The sequence below is a fragment of the Lolium rigidum genome, chromosome 1, assembly GCF_022539505.1.
Source record: "Lolium rigidum isolate FL_2022 chromosome 1, APGP_CSIRO_Lrig_0.1, whole genome shotgun sequence".
NCBI classification, from domain to species: domain Eukaryota; kingdom Viridiplantae; phylum Streptophyta; class Magnoliopsida; order Poales; family Poaceae; genus Lolium; species Lolium rigidum.
The window spans coordinates 129687412-129702641 of record NC_061508.1 but is presented as its reverse complement, the minus strand read 5'-3'; the positions used below and the strand labels follow the sequence as shown (position 1 = coordinate 129702641).

Sequence of the window (15230 nt, the reverse complement as noted above, 5' to 3'; positions counted from 1 at the left end):
GTTCTACCGAAAAGCATCATCCGTCTGACTTTCAGAATTCTCTTGAGGCTTTTTCACGCCAAATTTATCTAGAGCACCCTTTTAAGACTGACTTACTGCATCTTATCTCTGTTTTTTCCTCTTATTTTCAGCATCGGATTGACACTTTATTCTTCTCATGACTTGTCATGTTTAACAAATTAATGAATTACAAGATCCATCGTGACTAGTTGTTGTAGGTTTTGTAGGAGAGGAAGCGATCTAAGATTACCTAATTACCTTCAACCGTTCTGCAAGGATTGGCCGATCCGCAGCTAGCACACGCACGCAGCGGCTGCTGGCTGCATGCACGGATCCGAGGAAGGAGAAGGTGGAAGGGGCGGGCGGGGCGGGCACGGTGCTCTGCGTGCCACACGCGCCTTCAACGCCTGCGCGACCGAGGAGGATAGAAGGAAAAGAGGACGATGATCGCGACGCGCTACTGATCGTGATCGGATGCTAATCGCCGTGATCGCGTCGAGTCCCAACTCGTTTTTGGCAACCTCCTCCATCATCGCATGCTGGGCCTGGGCCTGGGCTGCTAAATGAAAACGAAAAAACTACTATGCTACAGAAAATCGGGGCCTCCCAAAATTGGGGGCCTGGATCGATCGATCCCTTCGATCTGCCTCATCGACGGGGCTGGCTCTTAGGAAGGTAAATGGAGCGCCGATGTTACCATGAAATTAAGGGCATCTCCAGCGGCGCGACGCAAACGGACGATGAGCGACCGTTTTCGTCCGCCGTGATTGGAAATGCGTCTGACACCACCTCCAGCGGGGCGACGCTAAGTGACCGGGCCGTCCGCGGAGACGCAAACCTGGCCCGAATATGCGCCTCGGATGCGTCTCTTCGGTCGCTGCACGGACGCGCAAAGTGTCCGCTCGCGTCTGGCGGATGTTTCGTCGGGCCCGCCTGGCAGCGACCCTGCGTCGATGCGTCTTCTCAAACACGCCAGCGACTGGCGCCACTGCGTCTCTTCGGCAGTCTGCGCCACGTTAGTGGCGATACCTCAGCTGCCGAGCGGCCGCAGCCTACCTCTGCCAACCACGTTAATGGCGACGCCACGCGTCCCGCGGCCACCGCATGCCTTCGACCTATATAAAGGGGGCGCGCGTTCTTCTTCCTCATCTACTCCTCCAAAGAAACCCTAGCCGCCACAAAGCTCCACTGTAGCGCCGCCTAGATGTTCCTGCGACGCAGCTAGGCCCGCGAGGAAGTCCATGGCGGGTCCTGGTGGCCGGCGAGGCGGTCGAGGCCGCGGCCCTGGGCGCCCCCGGGGCCGGGCCAGGGGCCGCCGTGGTGGAGCTGCTACGGCCCCATGCTCGCCGTCGCCTGCGCCCTCCTCGTCTTCGCAGGAGGACCGCTGCTTCGAGTTCCTCCTCCGCATCGACAACGACCCACTCGGCATCAAGCGGCTCCCGGACAAGTTCGCCGAGTTCGTCGATGGCGTCGAGCCGGCGCATTTGCAGCTACGGGAGGCCAGCTGCAACTTCTACCGCTGGACCGTGGAGGTCCTGTTCGACGGGCAGGGCAAGATGTACCTGCACACGGGGTGGGACAAGTTCGCCCGTGACCTCGCGCTCGAGCCCGGCTGCCAGCTCACCTTCCTCTACGAGGGGGACGGCGAGATGATCGTCAAGGTGTTCGACGACACGGTCTGCCGCAGGCACTACCACATCGGCGAATCCGGCTCGGACACCGATAGTTAGAACTTAGGGTGTTCTTTGTTTGCAGCGAATCTAGCTACGGGCCAGACGAAGCTAGTAGTGGAAGGTTTCTGTCTGTTCTTCCTCGGTAGAACCAACAAGGGCACCGTCATGCCTCCCGCTGGATTTTCCAGTTTGGGTGACTGGGTATGCCCTCGAATGTTCTTTCTTGGCAGCGAACAAACGGAAATCAACACAACTGGTTTCTATTTTCAAAATATTTTTATTTGTGTCAACCATGGTTCAAACTATGTATTAGTTTGTGTAAACCATGTTCCAAACTATGTATTAGTTTGTGTAAAATAATCTTCCAATATGAAATATTTGGAACTATGTTCAACTGGAAAAGAGAAAAAAACAAAAACAAAAAATGCGTCGGACCGCTGGAGGTCTCGAGTCACCCCAGACGCAAACGGACGCGCGGACAAAAATGGTCGCCCTAAAGACAGAAGCTATAGCAGTTCTGGAGCAGCCTCGTCGTCGATGGAGTAGGAAGTGATGAGATCTCCAGTGTCAAAGGCTGCAGCAGCTGACTCCGCGCAGCGATCAAAGCAGATGCCATGTCCCTCCCTTGTCCCCCCGACGCGACGTGCCCTGCCCTGCCCGATCCACCCCGCGCCAGCCGCCAAAACAGCCGTCGTCGCCGCACGCTGACGCCATCCACCATCCACACCCAGACTCAGCGCAAAGGGAAAGCGCATGCAGCCGCCTGTCGGCGTCCGGCCACCGCCAGTAGTTAAACGGCTGCCATTAAAAGCGACGCGCGCCGCCCCAGCTAGCTAGCTGCTGACCCCTGGGGTTTCCCGCCTCCGCCCTTTTAAACGCCTCCGCCGCCTCCCGCGGCAGTCGGCAACGACGCTTCCGCTGCTGCAGCTTCGACGATGGCGACGGACGGTGGGTGCTCGGCGCCGGTAGCGTCGCGGAAGGGGGCGACGCCGGTCCGGAGCCACAGCGAGGCCGAGCGCAAGCGGCGGCAGCGCATCAACGCCCACCTCGCCACGCTACGCACGCTCGTCCCCTCGGCTTCCCGGGTACGTACCTGCGTCGGCGTGCCGAGAATGGCACCAGTATTTGTGCAGCAGCAGCGTAGCTCTATGGAAAGTACACGCATGCAATTACATGCTTTGGCCACGTTCGTTCGTGTAGATGGACAAGGCGGCGTTGCTGGGCGAGGTGGTGCGGCACGTCCGGGAGCTGCGTGGCAGGGCGGACGATGCGACGGAGGGCCTGGCCGTCGTCCCGGGCGAGGGCGACGAGGTGGGCGTCGAGGAAGAGACCGAGGACCGCACCTGGCTACGACGGCCCGACGACGACGACGACTCCCGGTGGCGGCGGCGCGTCCGGGCGTGGGTGTGCTGCGCCGACCGCCCCGGGCTCATGTCCGACCTGGGCCGCGCCATCCGCTCCGTCGGCACCGCGCGCCCCGTCCGCGCCGAGATCGCCACCGTCGGCGGCAGGACCCGCAGCGTCCTGGAGCTAGACTACCACGTCTGCGACAACCACGCCGCAACGCCCCCGGCCACGGACAGAGCGGTGGCGCTCTCCACCCTGCGCGCCGCTCTGCGCACCGTGCTGCTCAACCGGGACGAGCTCCTCGCCGCCGCCTCCGCCGACGCGGAGGGATACAAGCGGCCACGCCTCTCCAGTCTAGTGTAGCGTTCGATCTCCCGCCGGTGGCGGCAAAACGGAGGGAAACAATACCGCGCCCGTCGATACGCTCGATCCACAGTGCCATGCTTTGCCAGTTTCGTGTTGCTACATGCTAAGCTTTTGACCGTACGTGCTCTTTCGCCTGCCATGGTCGGTCGGCGCTTGTACTTGCAGCTACTGGCGCATAGTATGGTTAAGTAGACCTGTCAGGTTTACACTGTTGGGGCCGTTGAATTTTGCAGCTTGCCTCGTGTGCGTGCACTGTTGCGTGCTGTCCATCGGTAGTTCAGAATAGGGCGAGCATGAACTGATCGATGCTGCTAGTACCGTTGCTACTGTTTGCAGACCACCACCACTATTTCGTCTTAATATAGGTCGAGCAAGAAATTACACCTTTGTGTCCTCTGGCCTGTATCACAAACTACTTTGGAGCAATTCAAACAACTGCAACTTCACGTAAAAAAAAAACCTCAACTTCTCAAGTTATGAAGACCGTCTGAACTTTGCTCAATAAACCGTGACACTCGCTACGAATCTGAAATCACACACACACCAAGCCTCCGAGAAGCTCAAAGGGTTTTTTTTTCCGGAAAATGCAATAGTTTAATAATTTTGAAAATAGTTAAAGAAGTATTCAGGTAATTAAGTTGTTTTTTGGGAAAAAATCAACCGATCTATTGATAATCAATTATAGTAGTACAAAAAATGCAAATAATAATAATAAAATATATTCTAACTTTAAGATGTTGCCGCCTCACCATCTAAAACAAGACACTAGAAAAAAACCTACACAAATAACGGAAAACCTCCTAGCGAGGGGCCATGGTCCACCACGGCTCCAAGGCTAATTGAGGTGGAGTGGACCACAAACATCGCCGACGACGAGGATAAAACCCTAGATGAGTTTTAGGATTGCTTTCGATCGCCCTCTCTCTGCTAAGATAGGATAGTGGATTGGTGGTGGTTCTACCAATATTTATGGGTTCCGCCTGTTCGACCGGTTTCTCTATAATATTTATGGGTTCCGCCTGTCTGACCAGCTGTTCAAGTCCACATGATTGTTTTGAAGAATTAATAGTCAGCAAAGCGTTGAAATTATTGCAATTAAATACTACATTAGTGTCTTGTTTTAGAATAAAGGGTCAAATTCAAATTGTACTCCGCACTAGTAGAAAAAGGGGCTTTAGTGACTAAAGCCCACCCCTTTAGTCCCGGTTGCTTACGAATCGGGAATAAAGGTCCATTCACGTGCGCTGCGTGCGTCGAGGTGAAAATGCCTCGAGGTGAATTTTTTATTTTATTTTTTCTAATTTTTTTCCACTTTCTTTTTTTTTCTATTTTTCCAGAATTTCTATTATTTCAGTTATTTGCATAGTTTAGTCTATATCTCTAGTCAAATTACTTACTCGTGGTCAAACTTCCCGTTCGATCACCCATCCTCCCACTACTCCAGCACTAGCACGCTTAATTTTCGAGATTCATCCCGTTTCGCATCCAAGTGCTTCGCGCGCATGTATGTGATAATACTATCATATCAATCATATTAACATGTTGTTCAATGTCATATTTTTTTATTGTTTGAATTTGAAATAATTCTTTTAATAAACAAAAGTAATGATGTAATAATAATCTTGAATAAATAAAAAAACATTAACTTTTTAATTTGTATTATTTTTAATTTTTAAATTTTTAAATATTTTTTTCCCAAACCTAAAACCTAAAAATTGGGTAAAAGTAATAGTAATCTTTATGCAAGATGCAATTATTAATTTTAACTTTTTTAAAAATAAAAAATATTAAATCCATAATTTATAGCAAAAACTAAAATCTTCCTTTCATATTTTCATTTGACATTTTGAGAATCTAAAAATTTGCTAACCGGGTAAATCCGAGTGAATTCGGATGTAACTTTTTCCCACAATGATTTTGATATACTCTGTATTATACGTTTTTTCCCAACATCGTATGCAAAAGTTAATGCGATTTTACCATTTTATAAACCTTTTTTGCAAAAAAAAAGTGAAAATTCGAATTTCTTAATTTCACCGAATAGCAGGTTGCATAACATACAAGAATCTGAAAAAAAAAATATTTTTTCAATTTTTTATCATTTTCTTTCGTATTTTACAAAGCAAAAAAGTCAATCCACAAAGTCAATCCACAGGACCAGAAAAAACCTTTAGTCCCGGTCAGGAATACCAACCGAAACTAAAGATAGACCTTTAGTCCCGGTTGGTAACACCAATTGGAACTGAAGAGGCATGCGTCGGCCGTAGCTTGCCATAGCCCTTTAGTCTCGGTTAGTGTTACCAACCGGGACTAAAGAGCCTTTAGTCCCGGCTGGAGCATTAGTTCTGATTCACCAGCAGAACCAGAACTAAAGACCCTATTAGTACCGGGCCAAAGTATTTGGGGACTAATAGGTTGGGATGGAAGGCCTTTTTTCTACTAGTGCCATTCACCACTAGGGAGAGCATGGTTACCTAAAATCACTTGTAATGTGAACTGTGTCTACATAATGAGGCGCATCTCCATGAAAACGGAAGTGGAACATATAGCAAAGGTAGAGACAAATTTCTAAGGGAATGAATCGAAATAGAGGTAGAGCAGAAGGCCAGAAGCATTGGATTATATTGGATGGCGGTGGCGGATATTTGTGCTCAGGGCAAGCCTGTGCCTGAGATATGTTTCCCATCTAGAGGCCAGCCGTCCAAGAGTAAGAAAGCAACCCAAGGTTCTGGCAATCCAACCGTTAAAAGAAGGGGTTCTGGCAATCCAAGTGCATGCCACTGTCACGAGAGGACATACGATGTTCCATAGATCAGCAATACGTAGAGAAGAAAGTTATGTCAAGAACTAATGACTCCCAGAATGTCCTTCAAGTGGTTCACGTTTCTAGCACGGTATTTCCACACGTGATGATTTCAAATGTGTACAGGCTGGGTTGTCAAAAGATCAGAAAGATATGCAACAACTCTCCCGCCCATCAGCTCAACTGCTAAGCGAAGAACTTCCTAACTCTCTGATCTTACATCTCTTAAGTACAATGGGTGGTGAACAACCAGCCTGGGCGATTCAGAAGTCAGCACAGGTCAACTACCAACGAAACCATTGCTCTTGACCCCCCCCCAGTGATCACACCTTGGTATAAATAGCCCCAGCATCAAGCTCTTAGAATCACGAATATCATCCCAGAGCAAAATAAACATTAGCATCCTGCCTAGCTTACATACAGTCACTAAACCATGGCTCCTAGTGTTCACCATCTCCTTGTTCTGCTCCTAGCCTTCACATCCTTCAGCGGCAGCTACGCAGCTCGTCGTCTTCTAGACACAGCAGCCGCGCCAGAGGCCGCCGCACCAGCTCAGCCTTCTGTACCAAAAGTTCCCACAGCACTGCCTCCGGCGTCTTCCGTTCCCGCAGTTCCAACCACACTGCCTCCAATGCCTTCCATTCCCGCAGTTCCAACCACACTGCCTCCAATGCCTTCCATTCCAGCAGTTCCAACCACACTGCCTCCAATGCCTTCCATTCCCGCAGTTCCAAAGTTGGCAATCCCACCAGTACCATCCATTCCCATCCCCAAGGTCGCCATGGCACCAATAGCCCCTGGCGCAGTTCCATCTCTTCCTGTTCCGGCGGTTCCGGCCACCATACCAACCATTCCTACTTTGCCTGGTACCATGCCATCGATGCCCTCAGTCCCAACTACTATTCCATCCATTCCGCTCACAGTACCGACAACATTCCCTACCATTCCCGGGTTCCAGATGCCACCTATTCCATCCATGTCGCCACCTCCACAAACTACCAGCCCATGAAGACAGTCATAGCATGTGAGTCTGCTTATGACTGCTAGTCGGGGATTGATTCGCCATAAATAGTTATCAGTGTGTTTGTAATGTTTGTGTTAGAGTATGTCATGGGCCTGGGCCCATTAGTCTTAAGGTGCTGCTAGAGGGATGGCGCGAGAGGGCCGGGCAAGAGAGAAGGGATTTCCTTCTTAATTCTTGCTTGATTAGATTGATACATCTCCTCTCCATATATAGAGAGGTTTACTTGACTCCCAAGCAAGGCTTACTTGACCCCTAAGCAAACCCTAAGACTAATGGGCCCAGGCCCATGACGTACTCTAACAGTTTGTTCTGTAACATGGGTGTGACTGGCTTGCATTTGGTGTGATTGTAAATGCAGCCAGGTTCATCTACTATCCTGTTTGTTAATAAAACATTGTTTGGTTTGCACAAGTTGCCACAAAGAATCTATGCAGTCCTTTCATGAGCGATAGTGTGGTGTCAACAGTAAAGTATGATAGCATCTACAGTGCTCACAAGAGAAAGATACCACCTACAATGCTCTTCTCTCATTCATAGAAAGGGGATATAGCATTTTCCTTCCAACAAAGTAAACTAAAGAAAGCATGGTACTCCCTCCGTCTCACGAAACTTGTCTGAGATTTATCAAAATTCGGATATATCTAGATACATCCGAATTTTGATAAATCTCAGAAAATTTTCATGGGACGGAGGGAGTATTAACAAAATAAATATCAACAAGAAGCCGGCACACCAAGGTGCAATCTACCAAGACGTGCTACTGCACACAGCAAGTATAGCTACATGTAAGCTTCAATGTATCTGAACTAATCCTCTGGGACTCATATGAGAAATAATAAAACATCAAACAAGCGCAACAATGCAACCCAATACTCCTGCATGTCCAGATCATGAGAACAGTAAATTGAAAAATAACAAGCCATCGGGCTATAAAATGCGAAAGAATGACTATCCATCAAACTGACGCATTGAATTAAGTGATAGATACATCATGTGAAGCTACTATGTCTATATGTTGGAGATGAACAATCACCTCTTTGAAATAGCACTTGCAGCTTATATATGGCACTACAGTATGGAGCTTGAATTGCTGCCAGACTAGGGAGTGAATACTTCTGGTGCCTACATGCCAAATGAACAATAAGCTGCAACGATTCCGGGACAATATAGCCATAAGAAAATCAAATAAGAATTAAAGACTTGGAACAATATAGCTCGAACATGCGATTTATCATAGCAATAAAAAATATATCGACACTTACCCTCAACAAACTGAAGCTGTACTAGCTGCAAGCACGAGCTGAACAATTATCGTATCCCCTCCTTGCCGCTTACAGTAATAGTTCAATTTTCCTGCTGCAGGCTGAATTCACTGCGCTTCCTAGACTCTCAATTTTTTCATATTCCACTTTGAACATGACGACAACTGTACCATCTTTGCCGGTATCATAGTCTTGTTTAATATCTTCAGCTTGGAAATGCTGCAGCTGTTCAAAGATTCAACTCAGTCATGCTTAGGCTTCAGCGAATTATAACCATGTTGAAGGTACATGAATAATCTGAAAGTGCTAGCCTGAAATTAAATGTACCAATTACACTGATATCAATCAACCAAACATATGGCATATCAAACAGTTCGGTTTACTGTGAGTCTGTGATATCTCCATTTTGTCGCATGTATGTATGTAACACTCAAAGTAGATAAACCAAGCTTAGATTTCTCAACATAACTGTTTCTAGCCAACAAGAGTAAGCTGACACACTATAAATGCAACATGATCTATCACGTACATTTATAATTATACTTTAATTAATCATCTAATAATAAGCATGACATCTCCAGTACTACTAGTTTGCATATGTTCATTACCTGATGATAGACTGTGCCCAAGAGATCAAATGGCACTTCCATGCCCACATGAGCCTGAAATGAAAATATACAGCAAGTGAGAACTATACACACCATTATTGTTTGAATCAGGCAAGAGCATATGGAAAATAGTTAATCTTGATCACCTTGGGTTTCACAAGACAAGTAGGAGCATCTTTAAGGCATTCAGAAGCAGTCCCACCATAAGCTCTCACCAGTCCGCCGGTTCCCAATTTTATGCCTCCGAAGTATCTAGTTCCAATGTTTAAGGGAGTGAATTAATGTAATGAGATGATCGCATGAAACCGTGAATCTCACAAAAAAGGTGTAGCGAAATGTATGTTCAGATCACTTTCTAAAATCTGGTTTCCATGGTTCACTTAACTTATACAGAGTTAAATACTAACAAATTGGCAAAATTATTAGCCATGACAAAACCGGAAAAACTATTAGTCATGAAAAAATTCATGAAAATGAAGAGCGTTACTTCACAAAACAGTTACCTAATTACAACTACCATGACCCTATCAAGGCCAGACGAAACGATGGCAGAGTATATTGGCTTCCCAGCTGTGCTTGAAGGTTCGCCGTCATCGTTGAAACGGAGTTGCTCTCCCACCTAAATATGCATGAATGCAAGACCAACTCATCGTTAATAACCATAGACATGAGCCATGGATAGCAAGCTTTATATAAAACTGCGAACCTTATATGCCCAGCAATTATGGGTGGCACGCGGATCCTTGACCTGTAACACAAAACCATTTAGACCTGGTCAACAGGGCACATTAAAATTCTAATTTCGGGATTGGATAAGTTTGCTAGTATGATCCAAATATAAATACATTCATCAGTATAAAGCTGCAAGGTTAAGACTGCATATACAGCAAGTAACATTTCTGACGCAATGCTTGTAAATCCTAGCAAAGAATCATCTCATTTGAAGCAACAGACAGTTCCACATATATCAACCCTTCAGAAATTCATCAGCATAGCAAGGATAACCTAGAGGAACATAATAACACGATTAACAATTCAGGCGGGGAGGACACGCTTTAAGAGTTAAACTACCGAGCTCTACATGAGCCTGCTGCTGCACCTAGAGATAAGGATTCAGGCCTTGCTAGAAAATAAACAGCGTGGGAGGGAGGCTCACCTCGTTGAGGAAGGACATGGCGGCGCGCTCGTTGGGGACGGATGCGGCGATTGCGATGAACTTGCTGCGCTTGATCTCGCGCTCGCAGTGGACTCGCCCCACCAGCGTCGTGTACGGAGAGGGGGCCGACGACGTGGAGGAGGATGACGACATGGCGCGTGCGGAGTCGACGGCGGCGGCGGAGCTTCGGCAGGAGTAGCTCCGGTGGACTGCGGCCGCGGGGAGCAGGAGGGGAATGGAGCGGAGGCGCACGGCCGCCATCGCGAGGCGCCGTGGGTGAGTGGAAACCCGTGGGTGCGCTTCCGTGTAGCGGCAGGAGTCCATCAAGCTGGGCCTAGATATGGCATGTGGCCCAGCCCAGATACGTCCAGTATGAACGGGCAGATCTGGTGATGGGCCGAGCTCGTCTGTGTATACGTGCATAAACATTTACTCTACTAGCAGTACATTCCGCAATCCCTCAAAAAAAAAAAGCAGTACATTCCGCTTAAAAAAACATACTACCAGTACAGAAGATGCACAACATCAACTTTCAACATGCCTTTTGCGCAAAATAACATCAACATTCAACACCCAGCTAAAATCAACATTAAACAACTCAGAACACAAGAAGCCGTAGAACTGCACGAAGAATGAGCTAGTAGTAAGTCTAGTCCTCACATTCAAGCTGAAAGGAACTGAACAGAGAACATGATCTTCACCAGATATAATGACAGCATTCAAAATGACGAGGTCCAGCACACGGTTCAAGCCAGCTCAGCCGACCTCATCTACATGTCATGGGATGGGGAAGTAAAACTCATTTATACATATGCTGGGACACGTCAATTTATTGGTTCTTCAAAGAAAAGAAAAACTGGGGCCTGCGTCAGTATCCCCAGTAATCGTTGCGGATTTCATCATCGAACTTCTTCTTGAGTTCAGGATGCTTCTCAAAGTATTCATCGGCTGTCATCGTGCTGATTTTTTTCTGCGCAAATAAAATGGTACAAGGTTGATGGAAGTATGTTACAAAACATACATGGAAATGCAATCTTTTTCCCAGATAATGGACTTCAGTTCCTGTAAAGATCCTCCTCACCTTCATCTCCTTGAGTTCAACAATCTCCTTCTCTATCCTCTCCGACTCTTTCAGAGAGGTTTTCTCTGCCTCTTTCAGTTCAACCACCTACACATAGGAAATAAAATAAAGGGGTAAAAAACACATAGATATCTGAAGTGGGTAATGACAGCTTACAGGGAAATAATGCCCTTGTGCGGGCAAGCTGGGGATAAAATCAACTTGCTGAGAAAAAAGCATGACAAGAGCAATAGTTCCTTACTAGAGCATCAAACTTTGGCTTGTATTCAGGAGTCACAGTGTCAACATACTTGGGGATCTCAATGCCTGCAGTTAGGTTATGTTCAGTATCTCAGTTAGTAGATCGAACAAAAATATGTATGTTCATGCCATCTCAATTGCATAAAATTTGAGCTGCACTGTCTAGTTCATATCGATGTGATTACCACATAATTTTATGAATATCGTGAGTGAACCCTTCTACCAAATGAATATATGTAGCCTAACAAGCACGTGCCCTATAGGTAAGAACCAGGTAGTACCATATTACAGTGCAGCATTGAGTATATTAATTCAGACACCAGACCAGCTTTAGTTGATCCTTCTTAAGAAGTCAGCTGATCAGTGGCAAGGAAGGAATAAGCACTAGTGAGCAACGTAGTAATAACTAATAAAATGTAGAATATACTAATCACAAAAGGAGTTTCAAAGGCCTAAATGGGACATCAAGCATGAGCATGAGAGTATCCTAGTTGAATAACTGTAAGACGCACAAATTGATAAACCTGACAAATGTCCACATGCCAACATCAATGCAGTTTTAGATAGACCCTTTCACCCACCAGAAATTATCGCTAATCAACTAACATAATGATGAATTGAGAGCTTCAACTACAAAGAAGCATCATATGAGCTACACTTTACATCACCTTCAACTAAGTTAATATTTAAAACCCATAGTAGCCTAGAAGGAAATTAAAAGTCACATCAAGTAAATCACAGCAGGACAAGTTGTGTTGTCCATCACTTAAAATGTTCAACATTGCTTGGGAGATACAAAAATAAGTAGAAAAAAATTCCTGCACGGCGCCAGAAACAAATATCGTATGAGATCAAATAAAACTCTTGTTTCTACTTTCTAGAAATGCAAATTAGGATTCTAGAAACATGATGCTTACTGTCATAAGTTTGTTTGTACATGTCGACCACTTTAGATCCGATTCCTTTTCTGTAGTACTCCCAGTCAATTGGTTGAGGTTCCTTCAATAACACAACAATTACAGTTTACTGATACCACATTTATCTAGCCTACAAATTTACAACGAGCGAAAAAAACAGCTACAGGTCTCTCTGAGGGTATATTGAAACGTCTGCAAGGTTTTCAAAACAGAAGCAGGAAGGGAATATGACTATAAGCATTTAAGATGGCAGGGAGTGGTACTTAATCCACCGCATACTTATCATGTTCCACGTGAAGCCTGTTGCCTATTATGTCACCGAGACATGTAAGTTTGCACTATAAATAAAAAACCTCATGAGGATTCTTCAAGAAGGAAAATGCTTGGTTGTATCGAAAACAAAATAGAACTATTGTTTACTGTGGTCAATACATCACTATTATGAGAGAAGTTCTCAAATGGCCGCATGAATCCATAAGCTATTCTATTAGTCAGATGAATGGCATTGCTTCAGTGAATAGCTGATGGGTCGCCATAAGGTTTGTCACCAAGGGCTTAAACACAAGTTGACTACACACAAGATACAACATGTAATGACTCTGCTGAATCTGTATATTTATGAGCGACAATAAACACAATCAAATTTTCACGATTTACCAACACATAACGAATGGCAACCCAGCAAAACATGTTAAAGCCCGACGCTCATCTGGAAACACTAGCATAACGGCTTGCAAAACAAAATCAATAATAATGACCACCGAGCAGAAATGCAGCATAATAATATTGCTACAGCTCGACCAACGGCCTATCCACAATCTATTCAATACGCCAAAACGTAACTGGATTATATCAGCAGCACAGGAACTACAGAATCCCCAACAAAGTGGATTTGTTCTATTGTCAATTCGTCATGAAACTCCTACACCACACATAATGCTATTGAAAGGATCGGATCCTACGGTAAGGACGATTCGAAGCCCTGGATGAGGGGCGGGCAGATCTGGGAGCCCTGGGTCAAATCAGGCGGGGCGAGAAAGCGACGGGTGGGATACCTGCGAGTACTTGGTCTGGAGCTGGTGGTTGACGTCCTCGAAGGTGCGGCGGAGGGTGGCGAACTCCTTGCGCGCCTCGTCGGAGACGAGCACCTTGGCCATGCCGTCCCAGTCGATCGCTCTCCCGGCCTTCACGGCCACATCGGCGACCTTCTTCCCGCTCATATTCGCCGGTCTGTGGCCTCAGTCACGTCGCCGAGCCTTCTGCCTGTCTCTATCCCCTCGCCGCCACCGCCGCGCTGTACTACTCGGACAGCACAGGAGAAATGGGAAAATGGGGGGGTCGAGGCCGGAGGGGATGGCTTGGCATTAGTAGGTGATTTTCACAAAAATAACCCTCAGGTAAAAGTATTGCATGAAATAATTTTGATTCCGCTAACCATTTTATGTGGCGCATGTCTGAGCGATATCACATTTCACTGTATGACGCTCATACGAACACCGCCACACATCTTAACTTTATGGTGGTCTGTAGCTGCCAACGTGAAGGCAAGGCGTCACACTACTCTTTATATATATAGTGTTTGTCTAGAGTTGGTAGAATATTATTGTAGCTTTGCTGGATGAAGTCTTTGCTGTTGAATCCTAAGTTTAAGTTCAAACCTCCACACCACCGAATTTTATTTTTATTTTTAAGAATTATGCTAAATATTGTAGTATGTTCCAAAACATGGAACCTAGTCTCATATTTAAAAAAAATATTTTATCATATTTTTTTCCTTGAAAGCACCTAAATAAGAAAGATAATCCGAGGATGTATGTTTATCATAATATCTCACTTCGAAATTATTTTCTCTGGGAAAAATGAAGACACCCTGCAAATCTGTGTAGTAAAAAAGGTAAAAAATTCTCATTGTCTCGTTATTCTTAACGATGTTGTGTTAGTAGAAAACATAAAAATTACTCACTGTCTCATTATTCTTAAGGAGGGATGCTCTTCCATGCTTTTCCTACATTTTGGAGCATCATACATAGTTTTATCTGGAACTTGATTCAGTTTCACGACTAGGAGGTAGCATGGATGCTAGAGTCTCCATACAAGTTTCAGTGGATGAATGCCTTAGAAATTTTGGTTTGCAACTGATGCATTAAGAATGTCGGATGGTTCATCATTCTGCATGTTGCTGCCTCTGGTGCTTGCTGGGCTTGGGTTGTGTGTAGATCTGCTGAGTTGCCGAATCATTTGAGATTGTGGAAAGATATGTTTGCCCAATACATGCATATAAGTAACTACGAATAGAAAGTTTGCTATAATACTCACTTGCCAGGTCCACTATACGATGAAATGATCAATTTTAGTTTGTATCTTTCAATTCAGTTTGTTCAGGTCTAGATGTGAATATTTGGTGCCCCCAAGATATTTGACAAAGTTATTGTAGACGATTACCAGGCTGAAGAGCCTTCTGTTGCTACTTGAGTGATAGACCAGCAACAATAGATCTGGTCTATTAACCAGATCATGGTTTTAAATTATCTGTAAATAGTCATAAACTTGCCACCAGAAGAAGAACCAAATAAATTTTAATCAAATTACTTTTGGTGAAACATTTGTGCCTGGAGAAATGAATATGTTTCATTGGTTGTTACATCTAGGAGGTGGTAGTAGATGATTCAGCCTAAAGGCATTGTCCAACACTAATTTAGGATGGCAAAAAAACCTCGATTTCTCACTTAGCTGATTTCAGAAGCTAAACATGA

General features: G+C 45.7%; 4 protein-coding genes across 5 annotated transcripts; 2 read left to right on the top strand and 2 right to left on the bottom strand.

Annotated features, from left to right (window-relative positions):
* The first annotated feature begins 2608 nt into the window (after window positions 1–2608).
* Window positions 2609–3383, top strand: LOC124651618 (transcription factor bHLH30-like). Its single transcript, XM_047190671.1, has 2 exons — window positions 2609–2758; window positions 2874–3383. The coding sequence occupies exons 1-2, from the start codon at window positions 2609–2611 to the stop codon at window positions 3381–3383; spliced, it is 660 nt and encodes a 219-aa protein (XP_047046627.1).
* Window positions 3384–6564: 3181 nt separating this feature from the next.
* On the top strand, window positions 6565–7280 carry LOC124682307 (vegetative cell wall protein gp1-like). The gene has a single exon (XM_047217026.1). It carries the CDS (start codon window positions 6623–6625, stop codon window positions 7196–7198), a length of 576 nt encoding a protein of 191 aa, XP_047072982.1. The 5' UTR covers window positions 6565–6622; the 3' UTR covers window positions 7199–7280.
* Window positions 7281–8011: 731 nt separating this feature from the next.
* On the bottom strand, window positions 8012–10500 carry LOC124682292 (IMPACT family member in pol 5'region-like). 2 transcript variants are annotated; one of them, XM_047217007.1, is made up of 7 exons: window positions 10240–10500; window positions 9790–9831; window positions 9587–9702; window positions 9230–9335; window positions 9084–9137; window positions 8476–8700; window positions 8012–8335 (listed from the first exon to the last, which is right to left on the bottom strand). In XM_047217007.1, the coding sequence occupies exons 1-6, from the start codon at window positions 10498–10500 to the stop codon at window positions 8545–8547; spliced, it is 735 nt and encodes a 244-aa protein (XP_047072963.1). In that variant the 3' UTR covers window positions 8012–8335; window positions 8476–8544. The 2 variants fall into 2 exon arrangements, with proteins under 2 accessions (XP_047072963.1, XP_047072972.1); XM_047217016.1 differs by having other exon boundaries at window positions 8476–8694; window positions 10240–10461.
* Window positions 10501–10861: 361 nt separating this feature from the next.
* LOC124673205 (ATP synthase subunit d, mitochondrial-like) lies at window positions 10862–13811 on the bottom strand. The gene is made up of 5 exons (XM_047209358.1): window positions 13533–13811; window positions 12478–12559; window positions 11562–11626; window positions 11321–11407; window positions 10862–11209 (listed from the first exon to the last, which is right to left on the bottom strand). Exons 1-5 carry the CDS (start codon window positions 13695–13697, stop codon window positions 11108–11110), a joined length of 501 nt encoding a protein of 166 aa, XP_047065314.1. The 5' UTR covers window positions 13698–13811; the 3' UTR covers window positions 10862–11107.
* Window positions 13812–15230: the final 1419 nt, after the last annotated feature.